At 38.1% G+C, this 25,978-nt stretch overlaps 1 protein-coding gene across 1 annotated transcript; it reads right to left on the bottom strand.

Moving 5' to 3' along the window:
* Positions 1-226: 226 nt before the first annotated feature.
* Positions 227-25,356, bottom strand: sall2.L (spalt-like transcription factor 2 L homeolog; the record flags this gene model as incomplete). The annotated part of the gene is given in 7 exon segments (NM_001136174.1): positions 227-259; positions 3,040-3,062; positions 7,668-7,688; positions 11,969-12,347; positions 12,869-14,965; positions 15,424-18,308; positions 25,002-25,356. Coding segments are annotated over 3 exon segments (3,321 nt in total). The 5' UTR covers positions 25,075-25,356.
* Between the last annotated feature and the right edge of the window lie 622 nt (positions 25,357-25,978).

The raw sequence follows: 25,978 nt of genomic DNA, 5'->3' as shown, positions 1-25,978 counted from the left end.
AAGGTACAACCATAACTTTTGAAAAATAGTCCCAAAGTGTGCTTATAGATAAAAAATATACGTTTATTCCATATTATAAAAAGTCAAACATTCCCCCTATGGCGCCTAACGCGTTTTATGTTTACCTAGCACTTAGTCATAGGCAATCTACTTTGACTATGACTAAGTGCTAGATAAGCATGAAACGCATTAGGCGCCATTGGTGGGAATGTTTGAATTTTTATAATATGGAATAAACATATATATTTTTTATCTATAAGCACGCTTTGGGACTATTTTTCAAAAGTTATCATAGTGGCTGTGACCAAATACATAACGGTGATTAATCATGTCCATTCAGTTCTTCAAACTTAACATTTAACATTAACATTTTTATAAAGCACCAGCATATTCCAAAGTGCTGCACAATACATACGTGCATACATTGAACATACAGATTTACATACACTTTTAATTTATTGGGATGTATGTAATCCCCATGAATCCCATTGGCTTCAGTAACTGCAAAAATATCACAAATCTGTCAGGGAGGCGTTCAGATAATATATGCTAGGCCAGGAAAAAGATGCCCTAAGTGTAGTGTTGCCACCATTTCTTCCTATCTAATACTGGCCTTTGGAACCGGGGCAGGCAATGATGTCACTTGGGGGTGGGGTTATGCCATGTTGGGGCAAGAAACCAGGTGGGTTAGGCAGAAGATAGGGGAATGGGACAGGAAAGTGTGAGAGTAAATGGGCAGACCAGCAAAACATGTGAAAAATGCTCAATTTAGTTCCTTTCTCTATATATGTAAAGAACCGCCGAAAAAGCACTTTCTATTTGAATAGAACCTTGCTACTTAGTACTAATTACAAACAAGTGGTTAATTCTAAATCAAATAGCATCAAACGCTCACCCATATTTTACGATGACCTGAGTGTACAAACCCCGGGTCCTGCTCTTCGGTTCACGGGTGCTTCAAACAGCCTATAACAGAAGGCACTCACCAGATAAGACGATTGGCTCGGGTGCATCGCCCCGAACCCGTAGCTAAGGTGAATCACAATTGGAAAATGAAGCTGACGAGCACTCCATGTCCACTCGTTAGTTAAAAGTAATGACCTTTTTTTCAGCTTGTTAAAAACATCACATATCCTGACTACGTATCGTTGATACGAAACGCATCAGGATATGTGATGTTTTTAACAAGCTGAAATCAAGTTCATTACTTTTAACTAACGAGTGGACACGGAGTGCTCGTCAACTTCATTTTCTAAATGGACAGACTAGGCAGGGAAATTGATGGGTCTGTGGTTAGAAGGGGACTTTAGCAGTGGAGAGGGTAAAGAAAACTGAGGGATTTATAGGGCATTTCTAATTTACTGGCATGTACATTGCCAGTGAGTTTTTAATACCAGTGCCAGCTCTAGCTGGTTATTTACCAGCTAGGCCAGTTAAATATCTTAGTGGCTTCTCAAACCCAACTTAATAAACGTACATTAAATTCTAATGCTGAAGAAAGTTGTATGTCTGTTAGGAAATATAGAAGTGATGATACAATACACAGTGACTACATGAAACATGCAAAGTTACTTTTAGAAACAATACTTTTAGTACTTTCTTTTATTGTTATTATCGTATTTAATTTTTCTGTAATTCAGAGACTCCCAAGTAGAATGCTTTTAGATTCATGGAGGCAAAGAGCAAATCCTCAAAACACATTTAGTTTGATCCATCCATACAGCATCTTAATCTTCTAGGAACGTGTTAACTCAACAAGGCCTGCAGGGGGACCCAGCACAGCCAGGGCTTTCAGTTTATAGTTTGTGCCATGTGGTGTCAGTGTGCCTGCAAGCTGTTGCCGAAAGATTTGAGCTCAGAAAATCACTACCAAAGTATAGGTGCCCCTCGTACATATACAAACTTAAAGGAATTGTTTCAGTTAACTTTTAGTATTATGTAAAGTTATATATTTGAGACAATTTGCATTTTGTTTTCATTTTTAATATTTGTGTTTTTTGAGTTATTTAGCTTTTTATTCAGCAGCCAGGGGCGTAACTATAGAGGAAGCAGACCCTGCGACTGCAGGGGGGCCCAGGAGGTATAGGGGCCCCATGAGGCCCTAATTCATATACAATTTCAATAAATATTGGAGAAACAAGTCAACCTCTAAACATTTTGGGGGCCTGAAAAATAATTTGCTGTGGGGCCCAGTAATATCTAGTTACGCCACTATCAGCAGCTCTCCCATTTGAAATTCCAGCAATCAGGTTTTTAGGGTCCAAATTGCCCTAGCAACCAGGTGCTGATTTGAATAAGAAACTGGAATATGAATAGACGAAGAATTGTATAGAAAGAGGAGTAATAAAAACTAGCAATAACAATACATTTGTAGCCTTATAGAACATTTGTTTTTTAGACTCCCATATGAAAGCTGGAAAGAAAGCAAATAATTAAAAACTAAAAAAATATGTTAGGACTCCCATATGAAAGCTGGAAAGAAAGCAAATAATTAAAAACTATAAAAAAATAAAAATAATGGAGACCAAATGAAAAGTTGCTTAGAATTGCCCAATCTATAACATACTAAAAATTAACGTGAATGTGAACCACCCCAAGGGGTATATTTATCAAAGAGTGAAGTTAATAGTGAAGTTCCGCCACTAGAGTGAAATTCCGCCACTCTCCATTCATTTCTATGGGATTTTTATAGGCGTATTTATCAAAGGGTGAACTTTCACTTTCACCCATTGATATATACGCCTTTCAAAATCCCATAGAAATGAATTGAGAGCTGCGGAATTTCACTCTAGTGGCGGAACTTCACTCTTTGATGAATTTACCCCCTTGTGATTGGTGTTGGAAAAAGAGGGCAACACAAGAAAAATTCTTGTCAGTTTTTTGTAAAACAAAATGGCTCAGAAACATTTTTGTTTAGTATAATGTGAAATAAAACATTAAAAAAAAAAAATGTTAAATGTTTATGCAGCACTAATGATTAAAATACCCATCTTATTTATTACTGATGTTTATTAATTGTACTAAAGGAACGTCTACTTTCCCTGAAGTTTTGTAATAAAAAACACTCACCCTGGAGGTCCAGTGGTGCGGCGGGGACGCTTGCCACGCCGCTCCTCTTCAGCCGCCATGTTGGATCCATAGGGTGTGCGCGCCCGCCTCTCGTTGTAGATATGGACGCGGACGCTCTGGCGTAATGATGCAGGTGCGCAAATACGCGCAATGGCGCAAAAATTAAACAGATAAAAGACTCATTTGGGCTTTCAGACCTTGCCCGTTATAGGTTTATCCTGGTGGTGTTTAAGCTTTCAGCTATCTGATTCTGAATTTGATCTGATTCCTGTTTTGACCCCTGCCTGGCTTTTGACAACTCTACCTTCTGTAGCCTGACCCCTGCCTAATATTCGACTACCTCTTCTGCTTAACCCTTCTGATTGACTACCTGGTTTGACCCCTGCCTATCTGACTTCGTTTGTACTCTGCCTGCCCTGACCCGGCCTGATCTGACTACGAATTTGTTTAATGCCTTGTACCGCGACCTTCTGCCCCAAAGACTTTGCTTTACAGTTGTGCCCCTCTGCTTGTCCAGAACCCCTTGCCTTGCACCTCTCGTTATAAGACCTGGCAGCATCTGAGTAGCTGAGGGCTCCTCCCGAGGCCAAAGGCGGCTGCTACAGGCAGAAGCACGAGCCGAGACCAGGGTGCTTGGCATCGGTTCTGGATTTAGGGTGGGAACCGTGACAAGTTTATATTATTTATATGTTAGCAAGAATTGGATTTCTATTGAACCTACCTGCCATTAACCATTCAGATCAAATAAAGTACAAAAGAACAGATCAGCCGATGTTCTGCACCTGACAGCAATCGTACGAAAGTTATGTCTGACAAAAGCTAGTGACAGTCTCCCACTGAAAATCGTACAATTGGCAATACATGCAGAGTTATTAGCGGCAGCTGACAGAAATTTTCTAACCTGTTTGATCGACCAAACGACCAATCTCAGGACTCTCCACATATGGTCTGAAAATCGTATGAGTCCTCGATTCGTACAATCGTATCTTTGCGTCTATGGCCAGCTTAACAGCTACCTGAAGCTGGTAGGGTATTCACACACAAATCTTCATACATTTCAGTGCATGCATATTTTTAAAAGGTTCCATATAGCTTCTCAATAGCAGCAATGATCCAGGACTTCAAACTTATCACAGGGGGTCACCATCTTGGAAAGTGTCTGTGACACTCACATGCTCAGTGGGCTCTGAGCAGCTGTTGGGAAGCAAAGCTTAGGGGTTGTTGGAAATTATCAAGCAGAAAATAAGTTTGGCCTGTAATATAAGCTGATGATACAGGGCTGATTATTAAATTCTGATGCTAGTTGCACATGTTTCTGAACTACCGTGTTATAATTATCTGTATTTAGTACTAACCAACCTTACGTTTCCATTCGGTATTTACAATATGTTGTGAGTGGGTCCCTAAGCTCAGTGAGTGAAATCAGCACAGAGCATGTGCAGTGAATCAGCAGAAAATAAGATGGGAAGTTGCTGGGGCATCTTTGGGCGCACAGATTTTACTGGTAAAGGGCTGTGATTGCCTTGGGTTGGTACAGAACCCCAAAACACAATGAACAACATTTCTAGCCTAATTCTTTAGGTAAGCATTAGTTCTTCTTTAAGCTTCTAACATGCTTTTACTATAGGAATATTAAGTCAAAATACAGTGAACAAGTAATATAGCGTTCCTATGAAGGCATATACAAACCATCACCATATGAATGTATAGCTGCACAAAATAGTATTTTGAATGGTTTTGCAATTTTCAAACTTTTTGAAAGATGTTGTATATTTCTCTTACACTAGTGACTGGCATGAACAAGAATCACAGCAGTGCCACCGGCATAGGGGTTAATTTTTGCTCTGTTTTTCCGTGATGGAAAAAGTGCTATTCTGAAAGTATCTTACTAAAATCAGTGGTTCAGTGTCAAATTTACCAGATGACTTGCTATGTCAGAGTTGGGGGTGGCGATCAGCACAGTAAGAATCCTATGCAGAAATCTTTCGGTGGAGATAAGAATTGCAAAAATTCTTAAATAGTTTATTGATTTCTTTTATGACAAATATTTTACCTTAATGGCAAATGTTTCACCTGAGCAATCATGTCACTATATTATAAAAAGTTTCTGAAAAACTAATAATATAATAGTATCTCCATGATCAACACCCCTTTTTCAAACGCCCCTTTTTCGTTCCTTGCTATGCAACAACCCTTACTTTGCCCAGTATTAATGCATAGGCTAATCTAGGCTATAGTCTAGGGGCCCAGTGTGACCAACTTTTTTTCAATTACTATTTATATTTTCTTTTAATATTTATTTTTATTTACACTGTTGGGTCTGGTTGAGTGCACCTGCTATGAGAAGAAGGCAGGCAAGGTGTGTGCATCTGGATTCATGCAGACCCAGTGACTACTGATGTGCGGTCGAGAAAAACTGGACCTGAACCCGCCCGCAACCAACCCAAACGCACCCACACTCGCCTTCTCCCCTTGCTCCAACCTGCCCAGCCAATGATGTTACAAAAGGGGCGGGCGGGCACGTGCTTATAAAACCGGAAGCAGGAAGCAGGTAGTATATAGTCACAGGAAGGAAGACCTTAAAATGGTGTACTGAGGTTGGCCCGATTCTGCGGGGGGCTGGCCCGCACATCACTATCACAATGACGTCATTGACGCGTACCAAACACAACCCAGAGGGTGCCTAGATATGTAAGCATCCACACTCAGCAGTAGCCTGAAAGGGGGGCCTGTATAGATGTAGCCTAGGAGCCCCAGTGACTTTGTCATACCTATAACCCCACAAGTCAAGTGCATATTTTACACCTCTGTGCAATCACACCTGCTAGTACACTCAAACCCCATCCTAAAACATTGTGCTTCAGTACCCTGCTTACTAAGGGAAAGATGAACCACAATTCCATGTCAGGTTTACCTATTTACTAACTGGCTGCTTGTCCAACACATGGAGATTGACTGGTATCTTAAAGCGCACAATTCTAAGTAAGATCAGGTCTCTACACAACATGGGGAAGCAGGCATTCAAAAATCAAACTGGCTGGTGCTAGCTTGTTTCTTTGAGGGAATTTTTAGAAAAGAAGTGGAAAGTGAGGTAAGGAAATTGACATCTATTTTTAAAGTGTATAATGACAAAAACCTATCCTTGACACAAGATGTCCCTGTTTTAAGTTCTTTAACACATTGCTTGTCATTTTGGACTAGCTAGTATATCAGCTCCTGGCTTATTAACGGCATATTCTTACTGTACTAGGGACATATAAATACAAGAGATTGAAGGTCCTGTTACTGTGATTTATTTGAGCAGGAATTTGATGGGTAGAAGATTCAGGACCTGTGTATCCCATGTACCAGACTAGGTCACAAATATAAATTATATATAATACAAAATGGTATTCATACTACAGCTAGGAGCTCACACGGTATAATATACAAATCCTGTGACTGGCTATTTTGTAGCCCTGTGTGGCCTGCCAATCTGGAAACTCTGTTTATAAGTATACTTGGTCTTTATTCCTCCAAAACTTGAGTACCTACTTTAAGGCCATTGGGAGCAACATCAAAGGGCATGGTGAACAAAAGGTTGCTCATGAGCCACTGGTTGGGGAAAGCACAACCAGACCAATGCAGTTCAACTTGTAAGCATATGAAACACTAAAAATTGTATCTGCATTGTATTGTACTGTAAGTGTTCATATAAGTCAGTCCTAACAATTGATATCATTTAGTAAAGACTCATGACAATTTCATGATGTCATTTCTAAACTTAGTTTTGAGAACTGCTCCCTATTTTCACCCAAAGTTATATCCAGCTACATCTAACATTCTTCAGCTAAACCCAGGATTTAATACCCCAAGCTTTTTTAGAACTTTGCTCAGTTCCGTGTCACATTCTGTTTACTGTCCTTGTCGATTCTTTGCTGATCTCACATCTAGCAAATTTCCTTTTTAACCAGGCACTTCGTTTCAAACAGGTGACCTGCTTTCCTCTAGTTCACAATGTTCCCATTTCTATTCCCACGAATTCCTTTGGAGAGCTTTACACAAAAATTTGCATTCATTTCTTGGTCACTCAAGATTCTCATATTGTTCAAACCCCCAAGGATTTTCTTTCTTTGCATGTTTTTCCTTTTTTTCTTTGTCTCTCTGTTTCTACTCGACTAATTCCCCCTTATCCCCCCCCCCCCGGTCTGCTAATGTCTACACCCTCTCTATTAATCTCGGATTGCTGAGTGGCCAGGGGAACCCAGGGGGATAAAATGCACTAGATTCTTGTTTCCTAGAGGGTGATCTTATTCAGTTTTGCCTCCTATTTTTTTATGCCTCTGATATATTAGTTCAGTGTGTTTTGTCAGAACACTGTACTAAGTGTATCTCAGCAGGTCTCTTGGCATTTCTTACAACTGAGAAGACTGTTCAGATATGTAAGAAGTTCTCTTTGTTAACAAGGTTTTTAAGCAAGTTTCATGCATCTGTGGATAAACGCTTTTGTTTGCTGTTTGCTAAGTGAAATTTCAGACATAGCATATTACTTAGTTCCTTTTTGTATTCATTGTACCTTGTGGCATCTGTATGCCATGCTGGCTTTGACATTGATAAGGAAAAAATAAACAAGAAACTCTCTGTTGGGAAATGAGAACGCAGAATGTTCCCAAACTCTTTTTGTTGGATCTTTTGGTGCAAAAACAACTGTAGGCATTTTGTTCATATCTAGTATATAGAGATCATCATGCAAATTAGAAGCTGTGAGCTTTTGTGATTTTATATATATATATATATATATATATATATATATATATATATATATATATATATATATATATATATATAATATCAAAACAGGGGGGTTGTGGGAGCACTCTAAAGGCTTTAAAGTATATATATAAGTATAATAAATGCTATTGCATATGTACCCAAAACAGGGGTTATTTTGTTACAAAGTTATGATCATAAAATTGATAAGCCACCATACCGCGTCAAGGTAAACCCCGAATGGCGGTCCCTAACTTGTTTTATATTTTATGTGCATTTTAGCATTACCTGTAATCAATGTCCGTTGAATGCTGTTTTTTCACTGAGGGCTAAATCCTCCCCAGCCAGCAATCAGGCTTTTAAAGGAAAGATATTCCCAAAACAAAACGCCCAATTTTAAAAGCATAGGATCACCACTAGTTTAAAGGGGGGGTATGGGGTGCTTATCAATTTTATGATCATAACTTTGTAACAAAATAACCCCTATTTGGGTACATATGCAATAGCATTTATTATACTTATATATATACTTTAAAGCCTTTAGAGTGCTCCCACAACCCCCCTGTTTTGATATTGTATATTTAGCCAGAAGCTGTGGCATAGCTTCAGTGGTTGTAGCACCCCATACCGCCCCTTTAAACTAGTGGTGTTCCTATGCTTTTAAAATTGGGCGTTTGTTTTGGGAATATCTCTCCTTTAATAGCCTGATTGCTGGCTGGGGAGGATTTAGCCCTCAGTGAAAAAACAGCGTTCAATGGACATTGATTACAGGTAATGCTTAAATGCACATAAAAAATAAAACAAGTTAGGGACCGCCATTCGGGGTTTACCTTGACGTGGTATGGTGGCTTATCAATTTTATGATCATAACTTTGTAACAAAATAACCCCTATTTGGGTACATATGCAATAGCATTTATTATACTTATATATATACTTTAAAGCCTTTAGAGTGCTCCCACAACCCCCCTGTTTTGATATTGTATATTTAGCCAGAAGCTGTGGCATAGCTTCAGTGGTTGTAGCACCCCATACCGCCCCTTTAAACTAGTGGTGTTCCTATGCTTTTAAAATTGGGCGTTTGTTTTGGGAATATCTCTCCTTTAAAAGCCTGATTGCTGGCTGGGGAGGATTTAGCCCTCAGTGAAAAAACAGCGTTCAATGGACATTGATTACAGGTAATGCTTAAATGCACATAAAAAATAAAACAAGTTAGGGACCGCCATTCGGGGTTTACCTTGACGTGGTATGGTGGCTTATCAATTTTATGATCATAACTTTGTAACAAAATAACCCCTATTTGGGTACATATGCAATAGCATTTATTATACTTATATATATACTTTAAAGCCTTTAGAGTGCTCCCACAACCCCCCTGTTTTGATATTGTATATTTAGCCAGAAGCTGTGGCATAGCTTCAGTGGTTGTAGCACCCCATACCCCCCCTTTAAACTAGTGGTGTTCCTATGCTTTTAAAATTGGGCGTTTGTTTTGGGAATATCTCTCCTTTAAAAGCCTGATTGCTGGGGAGGATTTAGCCCTCAGTGAAAAAACAGCGTTCAATGGACATTGATTACAGGTAATGCTAAAATGCACATAAAAATAAAACAAGTTAGGGACCGCCATTCGGGGTTTACCTTGACGTGGTATGGTGGCTTATCAATTTTATGATCATAACTTTGTAACAAAATAACCCCTATTTGGGTACATATGCAATAGCATTTATTATACTTATATATATACTTTAAAGCCTTTAGAGTGCTCCCACAACCCCCCTGTTTTGATATTGTATATTTAGCCAGAAGCTGTGGCATAGCTTCAGTGGTTGTAGCACCCCATACCCCCCCTTTAAACTAGTGGTGTTCCTATGCTTTTAAAATTGGGCGTTTGTTTTGGGAATATCTCTCCTTTAAAAGCCTGATTGCTGGGGAGGATTTAGCCCTCAGTGAAAAAACAGCGTTCAATGGACATTGATTACAGGTAATGCTAAAATGCACATAAAAAATAAAACAAGTTAGGGACCGCCATTCGGGGTTTACCTTGACGTGGTATGGTGGCTTATCAATTTTATGATCATAACTTTGTAACAAAATAACCCCTATTTGGGTACATATGCAATAGCATTTATTATACTTATATATATACTTTAAAGCCTTTAGAGTGCTCCCACAACCCCCCTGTTTTGATATTGTATATTTAGCCAGAAGCTGTGGCATAGCTTCAGTGGTTGTAGCACCCCATACCCCCCCTTTAAACTAGTGGTGTTCCTATGCTTTTAAAATTGGGCGTTTGTTTTGGGAATATCTCTCCTTTAAAAGCCTGATTGCTGGGGAGGATTTAGCCCTCAGTGAAAAAACAGCGTTCAATGGACATTGATTACAGGTAATGCTAAAATGCACATAAAAATAAAACAAGTTAGGGACCGCCATTCGGGGTTTACCTTGACGTGGTATGGTGGCTTATCAATTTTATGATCATAACTTTGTAACAAAATAACCCCTATTTGGGTACATATGCAATAGCATTTATTATACTTATATTTATACTTTAAAGCCTTTAGAGTGCTCCCACAACCCCCCTGTTTTTTTATATATATATATATATATATATATTTATATATATATATATATATATATATATATATATATATATATATATATATATATATATATAAAGATATAGTTAAGAGCACTCACGGGTATTGTGAAAAAGGCTTAATCCTGACGACGGTTCAGAGAGAACCGAAACGCGTTGATGTGGGGTAGATTGTAATACTCCAATAAAAGCCTTTTTCATAATACCCGTGAGTGCTCTTAACTATATCTTTATGCTATTTCTTGAAGAAGCACCAGGGACTTGATTGATCGATGGTGAGTGCCGGTTTAACAAACTGACTATATATATATATATATATATATATATATATATATATATATATATATATATATATATATATATATATATATATATATATATATATATATATATATATATATATATATATATATATCTAAGTATGTAAAATAAAAGGATAATTATAAACAAACTTTGAATGTATGCCTCTACTTTCTACATGTTTATGTGGGTTACCAGATATTCTTTTCAATGGTTAAAATTTGAGTACACACACAGGTGGGGATAGAAAACATGGGATACACTTGATTTTGCCAGTAAAATACAAAGTTTTGCTCTTTTCTGCTACTATTCTGAATTCCACAAATAAGATATAATGAATTGTGAACTGATAAATACAGGCAAAAAAATCTATGCAACCAAACAGAAAGATATAACACAGGGGAACAAAAGAAACGAAAGTCTGGCAATACTGTGTATGAAAGAAGAAAGGGTATACAATAAAAAAGAGAGACAAAGAGGAAATGTTCACCCAACTGCTTTAAAGGGATTAAATCTGGGCTCAGTTGGCAGGAAGTTTGGTTGAATAGAAGAGTGGAGGCCAGCTGGTCTAACACTAGGAGATATTTGCTCTCTGAGCTAAGCAAGTCAAACATAATCACTTAAATAATATTATCTGTAACCAGGAACCCTTGATCCCCTCTCCCAATATGTGAAAAGGATGAACCTGGGCTCTAAGCTCAGTTGCAGTGATGCTTGAAAATGAAAATGACAAGTTCCATGGCAACGCACCACCATTAGATATGCATCCATTAGAGGCTCCACACTTTTCACTGTGTTGTGATTTCATGAGAGAAATTGGCAATAACTTCTGGAAGAGTGGACCCAATGTAACTAAAGATCTCTGTAGCCTATAGTAACAGATAGCTTCCCTCGGGCTGAAAACTTCTCTCTATCTGGATACCATCTAAATGAGCATTCATTGTTTTCCAACCATCTTCATGTGTGAATAAAGCATGCGGAGTAATAAAATAAAAAGTCTTAAGTTCACCAAAATCTAGTAAACCATAGATACCAATAAGCTGTGATTAAACAGAAAATGCAGCAATGTAGCAATGGTAAGATAATTCATGACATTGCCCATGCCAAGTGCTTTCTCCATATCGCTGGTGGAAATCCAGGCAGTAATAGTGAGCAGATGAGAACTGTGTCTTGGGTCTCATCAATTTGGGATGTTGCCATTTTATAACTTTGTGATATAACATGGTTGCCAAAAAACTAGCCACTTTTACACAACAGAAAATGCAGAATTTATTATGCGATACAAAACATGGAATTGGTTTATCTCACATTTAATGTATTAAAACCCATGATATTTTAGCAGTAAGCTACAGTCTCAAAGTTTTGTTTTTTTCTACCACAGCTCAATGCAAAGGACCTTAGCCCACTAATAAAGGGTCCTTGCAGGTCAAAACATGGAGTGGTTTTTCAAAAAATAACTTGTTCCAGTTGGAACAACCTGGTGGCATGTTTCCCTATTACATTGTGTACAAGGTTGGGTGATTAAATTGCTACTATTTACACTGAAGTACAGGTATGGGACCTGTTATCCAGAATGCTTGGGGCTTGGGATTGATTGAATAATAATACCTTATGTCTACTAGAAAATCATTTAAAGTGGACCCGTCATCCAGACACAAAAATCTGTATAATAAAAGTCCTTTTCAAATTAAACATGAAATCCAATTTCTATTTTTTATTAAAGCATTCATAGCTGTTGTAAGCTCATTTAAACATCTCAGCTGTCAATCAAATATTGTCTGCCCCTCCTCTATGCCAGTGGCATAGAGGCGGGGCAGACAATTACTTTCACTTTCCATTCAGCACTTCCTAAATGTCACTGCTCTCCACACATTCCCCCGTTCTCTTTATCGTTTAATTGTGTAGCCAGGACATGGGGATGGACATCAGGTCCCCCATTCTGGTGCACAAACAAGATTCTGAGATGATACAAGGCTTGTCTTAATAACACTGTCCACAAAATGGCTCCTGCCTGCTTGCTATAATTATGAATTCCCAGACTGAAGGAAACAAGATTCAAATAATTTATATAGTGTAATTAAAGTTCATTTTGCTTGACTAATGTGATAAAATAGGAATTGGAATGTTTTTTTTTTGGGTGACGGGTCCCCTTTAAGCATTAAATAAAAATAATTAAATAGGCTGGTTTTGTCTCCAATAATTAGAAGTGTAGATCAAATACAGGGTGCTGTTTTAACATAGCAGATAAAAAGGAAATCATTTTTAAAAATCTGGATTGTTTAGATGTGAGACAGCCTTCCCGTAATTCAGAGCTTTCTGGATAATGGGTTTCCTGATAACGGATCCCATACCTGTATAAAGGAATGGGAAAAAATGAAAGTGATACAGTGCATACAGTTGTTAATATGGGAGAAAAACTATAGCAATGTAATGGTGTGATATTACAGTAAAAATATAAAGTTAAAACAGGCTTCTCCCTAACAGATAGTGTAGTCACCTGGCAGGTGTTTTACCAGCCTGGCCATTAAAAATGATGCTTTAAACCAATGTTATTAATAGGGAAGAAAGATACAAATATAGGAAGGCCATTATTTTTCTCTAGAAAATATGGCAACCCTACTAACAAAAGACATTTAGGTGAATTTATTATATAAACTGACTGATTTGAAAGCAACAATAATTATGCAAACTGAGTGTTTAAAAAGAGATCCTTTTCCATTGGGAATTGAGCACCTCAGTACCATAACAAGCATAAGTTGTTTTCTGGGTCAAATCTTCTTTTTCACTATAAAGAATATTGTTTTTGATTTCTATTTATTGTCTCTCCACCAACTGGCTCTTTGTCAAAATCCATTGTCTTCCTTCATGTGTTTTTCCATGAATTTATTTACAGTCAATGATTCTCACAAAGTAGGTACATGTAGCTCAAGTGGGCGAATTTCCTAAATAAGAAGTATTTTACACTGGCACTTTCCACGCATACTTTTTGTTAAAAATGAGTAGACTGTTTAGGCAATAGTCCTTTTGCATATTTCTGCAAAACACAGTTTCTCCTAGCTGTACAGATCTGCTCTGAGTACTGGGTTGAGAATGTGCTTCACAGTTAGGAATAAAACAGTCAAGCTACATTAGATACTTCAGTCCCTTAGTAGAGTGCAGCGTTCAAATAACCGCAAAACTATAGAGACCTCCCCCAGACCAATTTTCTAATTTTACTGAATAACAAATCCCACACTGACATAAAAATAGAAGATAAATGTAATAAAATATATCAGGAAAAGTAGCCTCATGACAATATGTCACCATCATGGTTACAGCGTTAGTGATAGCAAGTATACCACTATACTATGGAAATGGTGTTTTTGTGATGTTGCCAGTGTAACTGCACATATTGCATAGACATAGCTCATTTGGGAACCCAGATGTAGGGTGCAAAGTGCAAAAAAGGCAACAATGTGTCATTTTATTGCACTTTGCACGTTGCTTCTAGATGTAGCTGCAGGCCTCTGTGCTCTGTTTTGGAGAGAGCCCACTTTAGGCAGGGCTGCACCTCCTGACATTGTGCTCATCACTGAGCTTCTGGCACTCAGGGGGTGCCCTCTTGCACTTGTGCCCCCTGAGGTTAATGATCCCTATTAAATATTTACTCCTTAAGTAAGCTGTTGCAAAACGCAGCTTTACAATATAAGTGTAGTGCTAATGCTAACAACATATAGTATGTTTTTAGACTTTTTTTTTCACATTAAACAATGTCAGGTTAAAAAATAATTACAATAAAATGCCACATGCCGGATTTGTTATTAAGATGAATGAGAATTGGTGAAGGGTGTGAAGACCATTGCAAGGAACTATATACTATATATAGGTTTGGTTTCTTGCCCAGCACATTCTACTTCTCTTCCTTAATTGGACTCTCATGAAAAGCTTCAACAGTGCCTACTGCTGGTTCCTGGATTTCCAATAACCCTCCAACAGGAATATTTCCTACTTTGGATGTCCTCAAGCCAATCAAAGTAGGCGATGAAATGACAGCTGCAGTTCCACCATTTGTTGGGAGAGGACCACTAGTAAGATATGCAGTATATTGGTTCCAAAATGAAATTGGGCTAACACCAACCAGCTGGGTGGGTATATCTCTAGCTAAGAAATCCTGCAGCTTTACTGGAGACAGGAGAGGACTAATGTTATCCAAAGAAAGACGTCTTCCTCTTCTGGACGATGCGTTATTCCACACATGTGTGCTCATATGGACCTGTAATTTAAAAAAAATGTTGTTTAACATAATTGATTAATGGATCCAGAATATTTCTCAGCAAATAAAACACAAAATATTACAGCGTCGCTTAAAGAGTTTCCCAGTGAATGCAGTGCCATGGAAGCAAAAAAAAAAACAACAAAACATTGCAGTTAACATATGTATTTTAAGATCTAGTCATATTTCTGAGGCTGGATTGCACAGAACATTGTCCTCTAAGCCAGCTGATCACATGAATTGTCAACTGCAAACCAATCCTGATCTGCAATTTAGTTGAAAAGTTCCCTCCCTTCCACATTAACACATATGCAATCACACACACATAAAAAAACACATTGAAAAATATTTATTTACACTGTAAATCCACCATGACTAAGCATTTTTCTCAATTGATTGATTTACCTGTTGAGACAGAATTTGTTTTCCTGTTCACTGTAGCCAATGAAGCTACCTACCTTTAAATTCCCCCTTGTGGTGAACGCCCTTCCACACATATTGCAGATAAAAGGCTTCTCTCCTGTGTGTATCCGCTCGTGAATCTGTAAAGCACTGGCTGAAGAGAATGTCTTCTTACATACTATGCACAGGTGCTGTTTAGGGCTGCGCCTCAAAGGAGGAGAGACATGTGAGGGCAGCCGAGGAAACTGAACCAGTGCCAAATTCTGGGATGGGCTTACCACTTCACTCTTCACAGAGCTCAGAAGAAATGTTTGGGTTAGAGTTGGCAAATCACCAGCTGGGCATTTGGGGCTGCTGACCCCCTGAGGAAGGAAGTTTTGGCTCACCTGGTGTTCATGCTGGACATGTTTCTTCAGAATGGATACCTCCAGGAAGCTCTGCTGGCAAATAAGACAGTGGAAGAGTCCATCTTTGGTATGTGTCTTAGCATGATCCTCTAGTAACTCATAAGTTGAGAATTTGTCGGAACAGAGGTTGCAGATGTGGGCTTCTATCTCTTGTGGATTTTCATCTGATTTATTTGTCACCGTTGTATCTTCTTTTTTTCCTGTGTTATTATCATCTACTAAATCATTTGTACTCATGTTTTGTGGACACAAGTTTGTCTCCATTTGTTCTTCTTTGTCATTGTTCATTTGTTGATTTGTTGTTGGGAGTGGAACAGTTTCAGTGGCTGAACTTGGTTCTGGGGATGATGCGTCTTTAGATATAGGTGGTATGGGATGAATGTTGGCAATAGAATTTGTGATACTATTTTCATTATTTTTTTTGTCTGTTGAGCTTGCAGCAGCATCATCATCCAAGCTGGATATTTCTGTGTCTACTAGGGCTGTCTTATCACCATCTGATTCAGTGCCTTCTAATGAATCAACATCAGTGCTGACTTCATCTGAGAAATCTGCATTAAGTTTTGCAGACTGTCCTTCTGTTTTGCTCTCTCCTACTTCTGAAAGATCCCCATTAGGAATCTGACCCCCTAAATGCATTCGTATATGTTGTTGGAGTGTCACCGCATTTGTGAATTTCTTCTGGCATATTGGACACGAGTTCTGAGGTTTTGAAGATAAGTTGGATTTATGCCCTACAAAGTGGGCTTTTAAATTTCCCTTGGTTGAAAAAGCTCGACCACATACCTTACACTTAAAGGGTCTTTCCCCACCATGTTGATTGTAATGAAGTCTTAGTGCCCTGGGACAGCTAAGCACCCTTAGACAAATTACACACTGATTGGGTACAATAGCTTGCTTATCAATTTTTTCAACAAGCTGTTGAAGTTTTGAAGTCTCTGAGTAGCCTAAGGGTTCAACAGCGTAAGGAAAAGGCAATGCTCCAGATTTAAAATGGCTAGCTAGCAGTGCCCAACTTGGAAGAGATGTCACCAACTTGCTCAGTTGCACTTTGCCACCAATACCGCCTGTTCCAATATCTGACCTTTCTCCAGGAGGAGTGTTTTCATCTATCTTTGTCTTAGTAGAGCCACTGGGACCTTTTAATGAAGGCATGTTATCACCAGTTTTCATCAGTACCATTCTGTTAAGTGATGGGAGTCCTTGGATACTTGAAGTGGAGAAAAGACTTAAACTGTCTGTTGCCAAAACTGGCGGTGCTAGTGGCTTTTTCTCTATTATCTCTTCATCTGCTTTCTCTGGAGGCACTGACATACCATAGGGTAGACCAGTGCTGGTCAATACATAGTCCAAATGTTCAGGCACAGGATGTGGGTTCATTTGGATGTGAGGGTACTTATCTCGATGTCTGTGAAAATGTACCTTCAGATTGCCCCTAGTAGTAAAACGGTTTCCACAGATATTACACTTATATGGTCTTTCTCCAGTATGAGAACGCAGGTGAATCTGGAGGGCACTATCGCTACCAAAGACCTTTGCGCAAAAACGGCATTTGTGCCTTCCTGATGCTCTTTCTTGCTGGCTTTCTCCTCGTAAAGAATCACTGTTCTTTTGCTTTAGTAAGCTTGGGGCAGGCTCCAGTACACGTGTCCCTAAAAAAAGACCAGTCTGCAAAGTAGGTAAAGCTGGAGGGAATATTGCATGGGGTGATAATAGCTGACTCTGGGGTGAGCTTGGAAGAGAAGTTTGTCCTGGTGAATGCTTTTCAGAGAACCCACTCAACAATTTGTCCTTCCCGTTTGCAGTAGTCCTGGTACTGAGTGAGTGTCCCATAGGATTATAGAGATGAAGAAGAGCCTGCTTTGAGGCATCATCCCCACAAAATGTTTTGGTTGACTCTTCCAAATGTTGTGATTGCTTTGAAGGATTAAAGGCAGATGTAGACTTATTTCCTATTGACCCTTCCACTAGAGATGTATTCTGAATCAGTGAGGGCATAGTGAGCGATCCCAACATGAGCACCTGTTGACAGATTTGCTCTGTTATTTGCATCTGATGAATCTGTCTCTGTTGAAGAACTCTAAGCTCTTCCAGTATCATAGGGATGTTTATCGGAGCTGCAGCTGCCTGCCCTCCAGCAACAGTTTCCTGATTCATTGGAGCCAATCCAAATTTTGGTCCAGACAGTCCATCCATGATCAAACTCCCATTGGGAAACAGGAAACCTTGAGACAGACCTACTGGGTTCTTGCCCAGATCCTGAGCTGTTGCACCAATTATGCCTGTACTGTCATGTTGTTCTGTCACCAGTGTTTTGTGTGCAGTCCTATTGCACTCAGGGCTTGATGGTATCGAATTGAATCCCTCACTGATACTGGCCTGTTGATTCTTTAAAAGTTCTTCTTGGTTATCAACTATCACAACAACCTGGCTGCTAAAAGGGCAATGTTCTTTGTGTCTGGCAAAGTCAGAGGGTTCATCAAATTGAGCACAACATTTTCTACAGACTTGCACTTCTTCACCAGCCGTATCTCCTGCAGGAAAGAGTAGAAAAAATATTCTTTATATTATCCTCAGAAAAACACAACACAAGAGGCATTATAGGTTCACAATGGGCAAGTGACTGACAATTAAAGCACAGGTGCATTTGCTTATTTATTTTTTAATGATGCTCCAAAAAGCCCAGCAGTTGTGTATATTAATCTTTAAACTCATTACTTTTAAAAACTGTTAGCTTATATTTTATTTCACAAGCTTGATAAAGAGAAGATTTAGAATAATTAAGAAAATGTATTTAGCAGAAAAGCACATTTTGCATTTATAACTGGTATTGAAGTATTACTGAGGACAAAAAAATTATGAAAACACCCACAATTGGCACATCACCCTCGTTCTATGATTTTCCTGGGAAGCCCCCCATTTTCTCTGCCTCCCTCCTACACAAACACACACACTCTCTCTTCTTTTTAACAGGGCTTTCTTTGTATCTCGTCTTTTGTCAAGCATTAATACTCTGGAGAGAAAACCCAGCTTCACAGCTCCTGGTAATTGATTTGTATTCACACAAGAGCCGAGGGGACCGACTTCCAAGCATTGATATGGTAATCCTTTCATGGTAACTGTCCCTTGTTCTGGCTAATTTACTCCCAGGTTCTTCTAGCTTAATTAAACTTGTTGAACTGGCTGGGGGTACCAAACCTTTGAGACAGAGCCTGACAATAGAACATATTCAGGACCAAGCTAGCTGCTTCTTGAAATCTGCTCTTACATATGCTATGATTTTGTGTACCTTGTAATTGTTGGGCTTGTATCTGTGGAATAATATACTGTATACTTGTGTTTCATTAACTGAATTACAAAAATGTTTTTTTCCGGGTTACAAACTAATTGCAAATGTTTGTTTGATTCAACTACACCTGTGTCTTATTTAATTATGTTCAAAGAAATTTGTTCAAAGAGTATATACATGCTTCTATTTATTTGTTACAAAACTATTCCAAGTTTCAAACAAACTAAAGAATTTAAGGGTACAGGAAGAATTTTAGAAACACTCATTATGGTCCCTTAGAAATATGCAACACATAGTTTTCATATTTTGGTACTAAATCCCTAGGATAGGAGTCCTTATTTATTGGGAATGTCACTAATAGGGAACATGGAATCCTGCTAGTGTACAAATGTAGCCTCGACACAAAGTGTACACAACATTTATATCTCTGTGTGCAATCATGACACTGATCAACTCTTGCAATGTACATTCCACACTCTTTACTGATCCCCCTCCTCTAGGGGTCTCATTTCCCCCTCCTCTTCTCTCATTTTTTTTCCTATTCAGGTCCTGGGAAAAAGATTTTGCAGCTGGCTGAACTAAGGTTGTGAGTCACAAAAGCCCCCTCTCATCATAGTGACAATGCAAAGAAAGTGTCCCAACCCAATGAGCTGAGAAATGAGCCAGCCTCTGCCTCCTAAATTCCCATCCCAGCTCTGTTTCTGACTCTTATAGCCAACACATTTTTTTCTCTTCTGCACTGTGTGTGGCCTTGCAATAATAGCATGTTTTGTAGTGTAGCACCTTATTCCACAATGCAGGATAGCTGAAAATTTGCAGTGCATGCAGTGGTATGGTGCAACTTATGCATAGTGTAAGCCTATTTTATTTTGTTACATATGTGCCACAAGAAATTGACATAACATGTTGTGTACTGATACACTGCTATAGCCTTTACCAAGTCCTGCTTATCATGCTCATTGTTAATATGCAAAAGTATATCAGCAAAAATGAATTCTCTCTCTCTTCTGGTGTAAAGTTTTGCCAAGCTATGGGCCAACTTGTGTCTGCCCACCCTCACCACTCATACAATGCACGTGTTCATAATTAGTTATGGGGAAAATAGGATCCAAATTCAGATGTTTTTTAGGTGGTGTGGTAGAGGCTGGTATGGTAGAGACATTTCTATGAAGATGATGGTTGTAACATACCTTGAAAGGTAGAACTTTCAAAATATTTTAGCATCTGACATGGCCTCAAGTCAACAGTAAAGAACAATCATCATGTTCATTTGTGCATCACATTTTTTGATGATTTGTAAACACATCAGATTCTGGATAAATTGATTTGCCCTTCGTTTTTTAATTTACTACACTACTCTCTCCTTAAATTCTTTTTCATTAAAGTCTTTAAATCTTTCCTATCCTGGCAAGAAGTATATGCAGCATTTTAATCTCCATTCTTTGCACTGTCTCTACATTTACAGTAAAGAACTGGAGGTAACACCATGTAGTAAAATGCAGTAAGTTTTCAATAAGAGATAGTTCACTAATTTTAATGTTTGCCAATGCCACTGAACTTCTTTTCAATATGTAGTTTTCTCATTCTGTGTGTGGCAGTGGCTTCTGCAGCAAAATATACAATTGCAACAATTTTTTTAAATAGCTTCTGCCATTTAGTGCAAATTCCCTTAGGGATATGGCACACATTGCAGATTGACCCCTCAGTCTCTCAGAGAGAATCACAGTAGTCAAAACGCCCCTAATTGGCTGTCACTTCTTCCCCACAGAGAAGCATGTGGAAATGTTCTGCCTTTGGCAGGCATCAGTGATAACAAACACACACCATTCATGAATGCAGAAGGGGCCATTTGTCTGGCTGAGGTTTGAGGAGAACCTGTACACGGCTACACTGATTCCTTTTGTTGTTACACTTGGATTACTAATATCTTTAATAGTTTTATAAGAATTATCAGTGTCGGACTGGCCCTAAGGTCTAAGGTCTAAGGTTTTTGGATGGGCCCCTGGTGTCCCAGTCCGACATTATTCATTGGAATTCATTGGTAGGAATATGGGGTTCATTTATTTAAGAGGTGCAGTGTGTTACTATAGAAGAAGCAGATACAGAGGGCTCAAGGAGATAAAATGGGCCCAGTGGGGCAGTGGCTGATAAGCATTTTCAGTAGATGCTTATGTCTTATTTCCACATCTAGGCAGAGCTAAAATAATTTTGCTCAGGGTCCCAAGATTTTTCAGTTACACCACTGGGGTGTAGCATGCTTAACCTCTACCTGGATGCACAGCATGAAGTTAGATAATGATCTACCAGTAGATATTGAAGTGGCCATCAGTAGATAAAAGCGGAAATTAAAGTGGTTAAGGGCATGTACACCTTAAGGGTCAGGGCACACACTCAGATTCAGGGAGATTAGTCGCCCGCCCACAAATCTCCTCTTCTTCGGGGCAATTAATCACCCCAAACTAACTCCCACCAGCTCCTCTTCTTCGGTTCGACTAATCTTCCAGAAGTGCTTTCCGCCAGCTAGAATATAAATTGATGGCGGGATCGTACTCGGAGCGCTTCGTTTTCCAAAGTCGCCCCGAAGTTGCCTCACAAGGAAAACAAATCACTCCGAGTGCTATCCCGCCGGCAAACTAACATTTTAGCTGGCGGGAGGCAGTTCGGGGAGATTAGTCGCCCTGAAGAAGAGGAGAATTGTCGCCGGGCGACTAATCTCCACGAATCTGAGTGTGTGCCCTGACCCTAAAAAGTAATGTTACACAATGACACTCTATGCAACTGTCCAATATACACGGAATGCAAAGGTTTTAATGTTAAAGAGGTGGTTCACCTTTCATTTAACTTTTAGTATGTTATAGAATGGCTTATTCTAAGCAACTTTTCAATTGGTCTTAATTATTATTATTTTTTTTATAGTTTTTTGTATTTGCCTTCTTCTACTGATTCTTTCCAGCTTTCAAATAGAGGTCACTGATCCCATCTAAAAAAACAAATACTCTGTAAGGCTACAAGTTTATTGTTATTGATACTTTTTATTACTTATTTTTCTATTCAGGCTCTCCCGCCATATTCATATTCCAGTCTCTTATTCCCGTCAATGCATGGTTGAACCATAGCCACCAGATTGCTGAAATTGCAAACTGGAGAGCTGCTGAATAAAAAGCTAAATAACTCAAAAACAACGAATGATAAAAAATAAAAACCAATTGCAAATTGTATCAGAATATCACTCTCTACATCAAACTAAAAGTTAACTCAAAGGTGAACAACCCCTTTAAGTGTAAATGGAAAGAAGTAACTGTCCTTTGTTGTTATCTGTTTTCTGCTTCAGACGATTGAAGTAATGTAACAGAAGTCAGCTGAATAAAATACTTGTGAAGAATGCAAGGCATTGGGGGAACTGGAGTCTTGGCTGGAGGAGAACTAGTTTCTGCTACATTGTTTCAATAATCAGAACCAGCAATGTAGAAAGGAATAGATACTGTACTGAATAGAGTATTGTACAAAATAAAGTATATTTTATATATTTTCTTTCAAAGTGAAGTCATTGTTTATGGAGCTGTAACAGCAACCTGGGAATGTTTTTGAGGTTGTAGATACAACAACATTTTGGTAGACCCCCAAATAAGTAAACTCAGAGCAGTCCAGTCTTATATACTGTATGTAGTATGTAATAGTCTAGCATCTATATGCACGGAGCTCTGCATTAAACCTACACTAAAGCAGGCAGCATTGCTTTGTGTTTGCTTCTTAAAAATATAGATGCAGGGTCCAATGAGGTGTGCCTCACCCTATATGCAGCACTGTACAAAGAGCAGAGGGCAAACCATCTCCATGATGATAGAAGCACACATCCTTTGTGGATGTGCCCTGAATGGTGGTGGTACCTCTATCATCTTCCATTTCCAAATTAGTCTTTATGTAAGGTTGTTAGAAGTCTTTTTCATTTATTATTTTAAAGGTTGTGTAATAGAATACTATAAAGTACTATAAAGTTCAGTGTTTGTATGATATCTTATAATATGTATTTCCGGTTTGGACAAAGTATGGACAATAGTGTACAAGCTCAGCATGCAATGCAAATCCCAATTTTATACCCACATTGCAGAATTTTTTTCCAGAATTCCAGTGTTTGCAATGTGAAAATCAGCAGTAGATGCAAAACATGTGTAGTCCTGAAAGTATATTAGAATTTCTAATATACTTTACACAATACAGCTATGGTTTGAAGTATAAGATGCATATATGGTTAGCAATACACCATCTTGCATACTGTATGTTTAATTTGGTTAGTGCATATATGAGTTGCATATATGGGCCATATTCAATTCATTGAGTTATCTCATGGTTTACCACATGAAAAATCATGGACGAGATTCAATTCGAGGAGTACAAAAACTTTTTTCCAAATACATTTCCAATTTTCCCCCATATACTTAGGTGCTAAACAATGAAATAAGGGTTTTCTGAAATGAATGGCATCTCAAATTGAATCTCGATCATGAGTTTTCACCCAATAAACCTTTTTCTCACTGAATTGAATCAGGCCCAATATGGGAAATGGTTTGAGGCAATGTGCAAATTGCATTTTGTTTGCATGGTTAGTGCACTTTGCACCCTGCCCCATGATAACAAAGGCTTCTAGACTCATGCTCACTGTGGCCTTGCACATTACTACCATGCAGCACAACCATTAAATTAGTATGCAGAATAATCTGAACATGCCATAGATTTAGGATTGTGTGGTCTATTCAATACACAACTTGGTGGGGAGTGTCTCATTAGATTGTATTGCAATAATTCACAAACTGCTGGGTTGCCCTCTCCCCCCTCTCCATTCTCAGTCTGAAGTAAGTACTATATTTTGGGGAAACTTCTTGATTGGTCTACTAGATACTCCTGGAAGGTTACTTGCAAAGAGATTTTTGAGACTATGGTTTAATGGCTAATACAACAAGTCTTTATATATATATATATATATATATATATATATATATATATATATATATATATATATATATATATATATATATATATATTTATATATACAGTAAATAACCTTGTCAAAATCTAGCTAAAAAGTGTCCCGACCAAACCAAAGGGTCTAGAAATTAGCCATTTTTGAAACCACTGTATTCTGTAAGACATCTGCCCTTTAACAGGTAATAACCCTTAAAGCGATGCAAAAGTTTTCTTGAGTTTTCTTTCAAACAATGTTTATACTATACAAGAGGTGCAACATTCTAACAACATTATCTAACATTAGTCATTGTAAATACATAAATACAACAAACTCTTAACAGCATTTACAATCAGCTCACAACTATTTTACAAACAGTTAAACATTTAAATTGTTTGATTACAGAAATAGCTGATTTTTTTTTCAAACAAAATGGTGCAGTAGAACAAGACAACTTAAAGTAAGCAAATGTAGTATCCAGAAACAAGGAATTAAGGAACAAAGTCCCAACATGGGAAAGAATGTCACATTTCCTTCTACCTTACTATATTACATATATAACATTTCGTTCTGTTATGAACTGCAACTTTTAATTGGAGACAAAGCCAACAAGAAATTTTTGATTTCAGAAATGAATTTGTATTTTATTTTATCTAATAGTCAACATTTGCTATACGAATGTCAAAAAAGGGGAAACCACCTTTTCTTACATATATCAACATAGCCTACTGATATAATACAAAAGCCAACCAGTCACTGTTGGCAAGGTACACTTCAATCAGTTCAGAGTGATCAAGCACAAGATACATGTATTATGAAATAAATCCAAATTTATTTCTAAATGTTTTTAAATGCACTTGAAAGTGGGAAATCATCTTTCTTCAGCAATTCTGTATACTGGAACTACTTTGATTAGTTACAGCACAAATTCTCTTGAACTGATCTATGCTAATATTGAGCTTGAGTTTCCCTCCTTACCATTCTCTGAAGAGGTAGAGTTATCACAGTCAGAAATGAGCTGCTGAGGTTTTCTCTGCTTCCTGCGCGACATCTCCACCACTCCTAATTGTTTTCCAGGATGAGAACTTTTGTTTTCCAAAGAGAAAAGGTAAAATCTGATCTCTCCTACGGTAGATGAAATCTACCTGTTTACGGTTCCGTCTTTTTCCTTCCTCAGTTCCATTAAACAGCTTATACCATGCTGACATTAAATGTATTCAGTCTCACAAAATGCTGCCTCTCTTTCTTTTTTATTACCTTTCTACCTTGCTGCCTATCTATCTATATATCTATCATCTGCCCCTCTCTCCATCTGCTGTAGGCTATAAGTTTCTTTGTCTCTCCCTGTAGCTACTTTAATCTCTGCACTGTTTGCTTTATCTCCAGCTCATGCCCTAAACTCTCAGGCACATCTCTGTTGGTCAGCTACCAAATGGACACTCCTACTTTTCCTAACTCCCACTTATTGTGATAAAACAGAAGAATTTTATGAAATTGACTGATTGCCCTTATCCATACAGGGAAGCCCCCTCCCCTTTGCCAGTATTACCTTCATTTTAGTTTTAAAAGGGATTTAAAAGAAAAGTGTTTGCAAAACAACTCATAATAAATGCGTAATATTATTTTATTTCACCTGTTAAATATATCAGACTAGCTACATTTGACTTGATTTAATGTAGATTACATAGAACATCTATACAATCATAGTTATGTTATATTGCAGGTACTAATATAATCTCTCTTTACCTGCTATGCCTTTATGTGAAACAAAATGATAATATATATACATCTTTATAGATATACTCAGTGTTTGTACTCAAGCAGAATTAATGATGGGTGCAAGGACAAAGGAGAAGCACCCAAAATAAATGTGGATGGATTTAAGCATAAGGAAAAATTAGTTTTTTTGGATTTATTGTAAAACTGTCTCTGTGGTTTCTGGATAAGTAACAGAA

The sequence above is a fragment of the Xenopus laevis genome, chromosome 1L (genome assembly GCF_017654675.1).
Source record: "Xenopus laevis strain J_2021 chromosome 1L, Xenopus_laevis_v10.1, whole genome shotgun sequence".
Classification (NCBI taxonomy): Eukaryota; Metazoa; Chordata; class Amphibia; order Anura; family Pipidae; genus Xenopus; species Xenopus laevis.
This window is presented reverse-complemented; position numbering and strand designations above follow the sequence as displayed.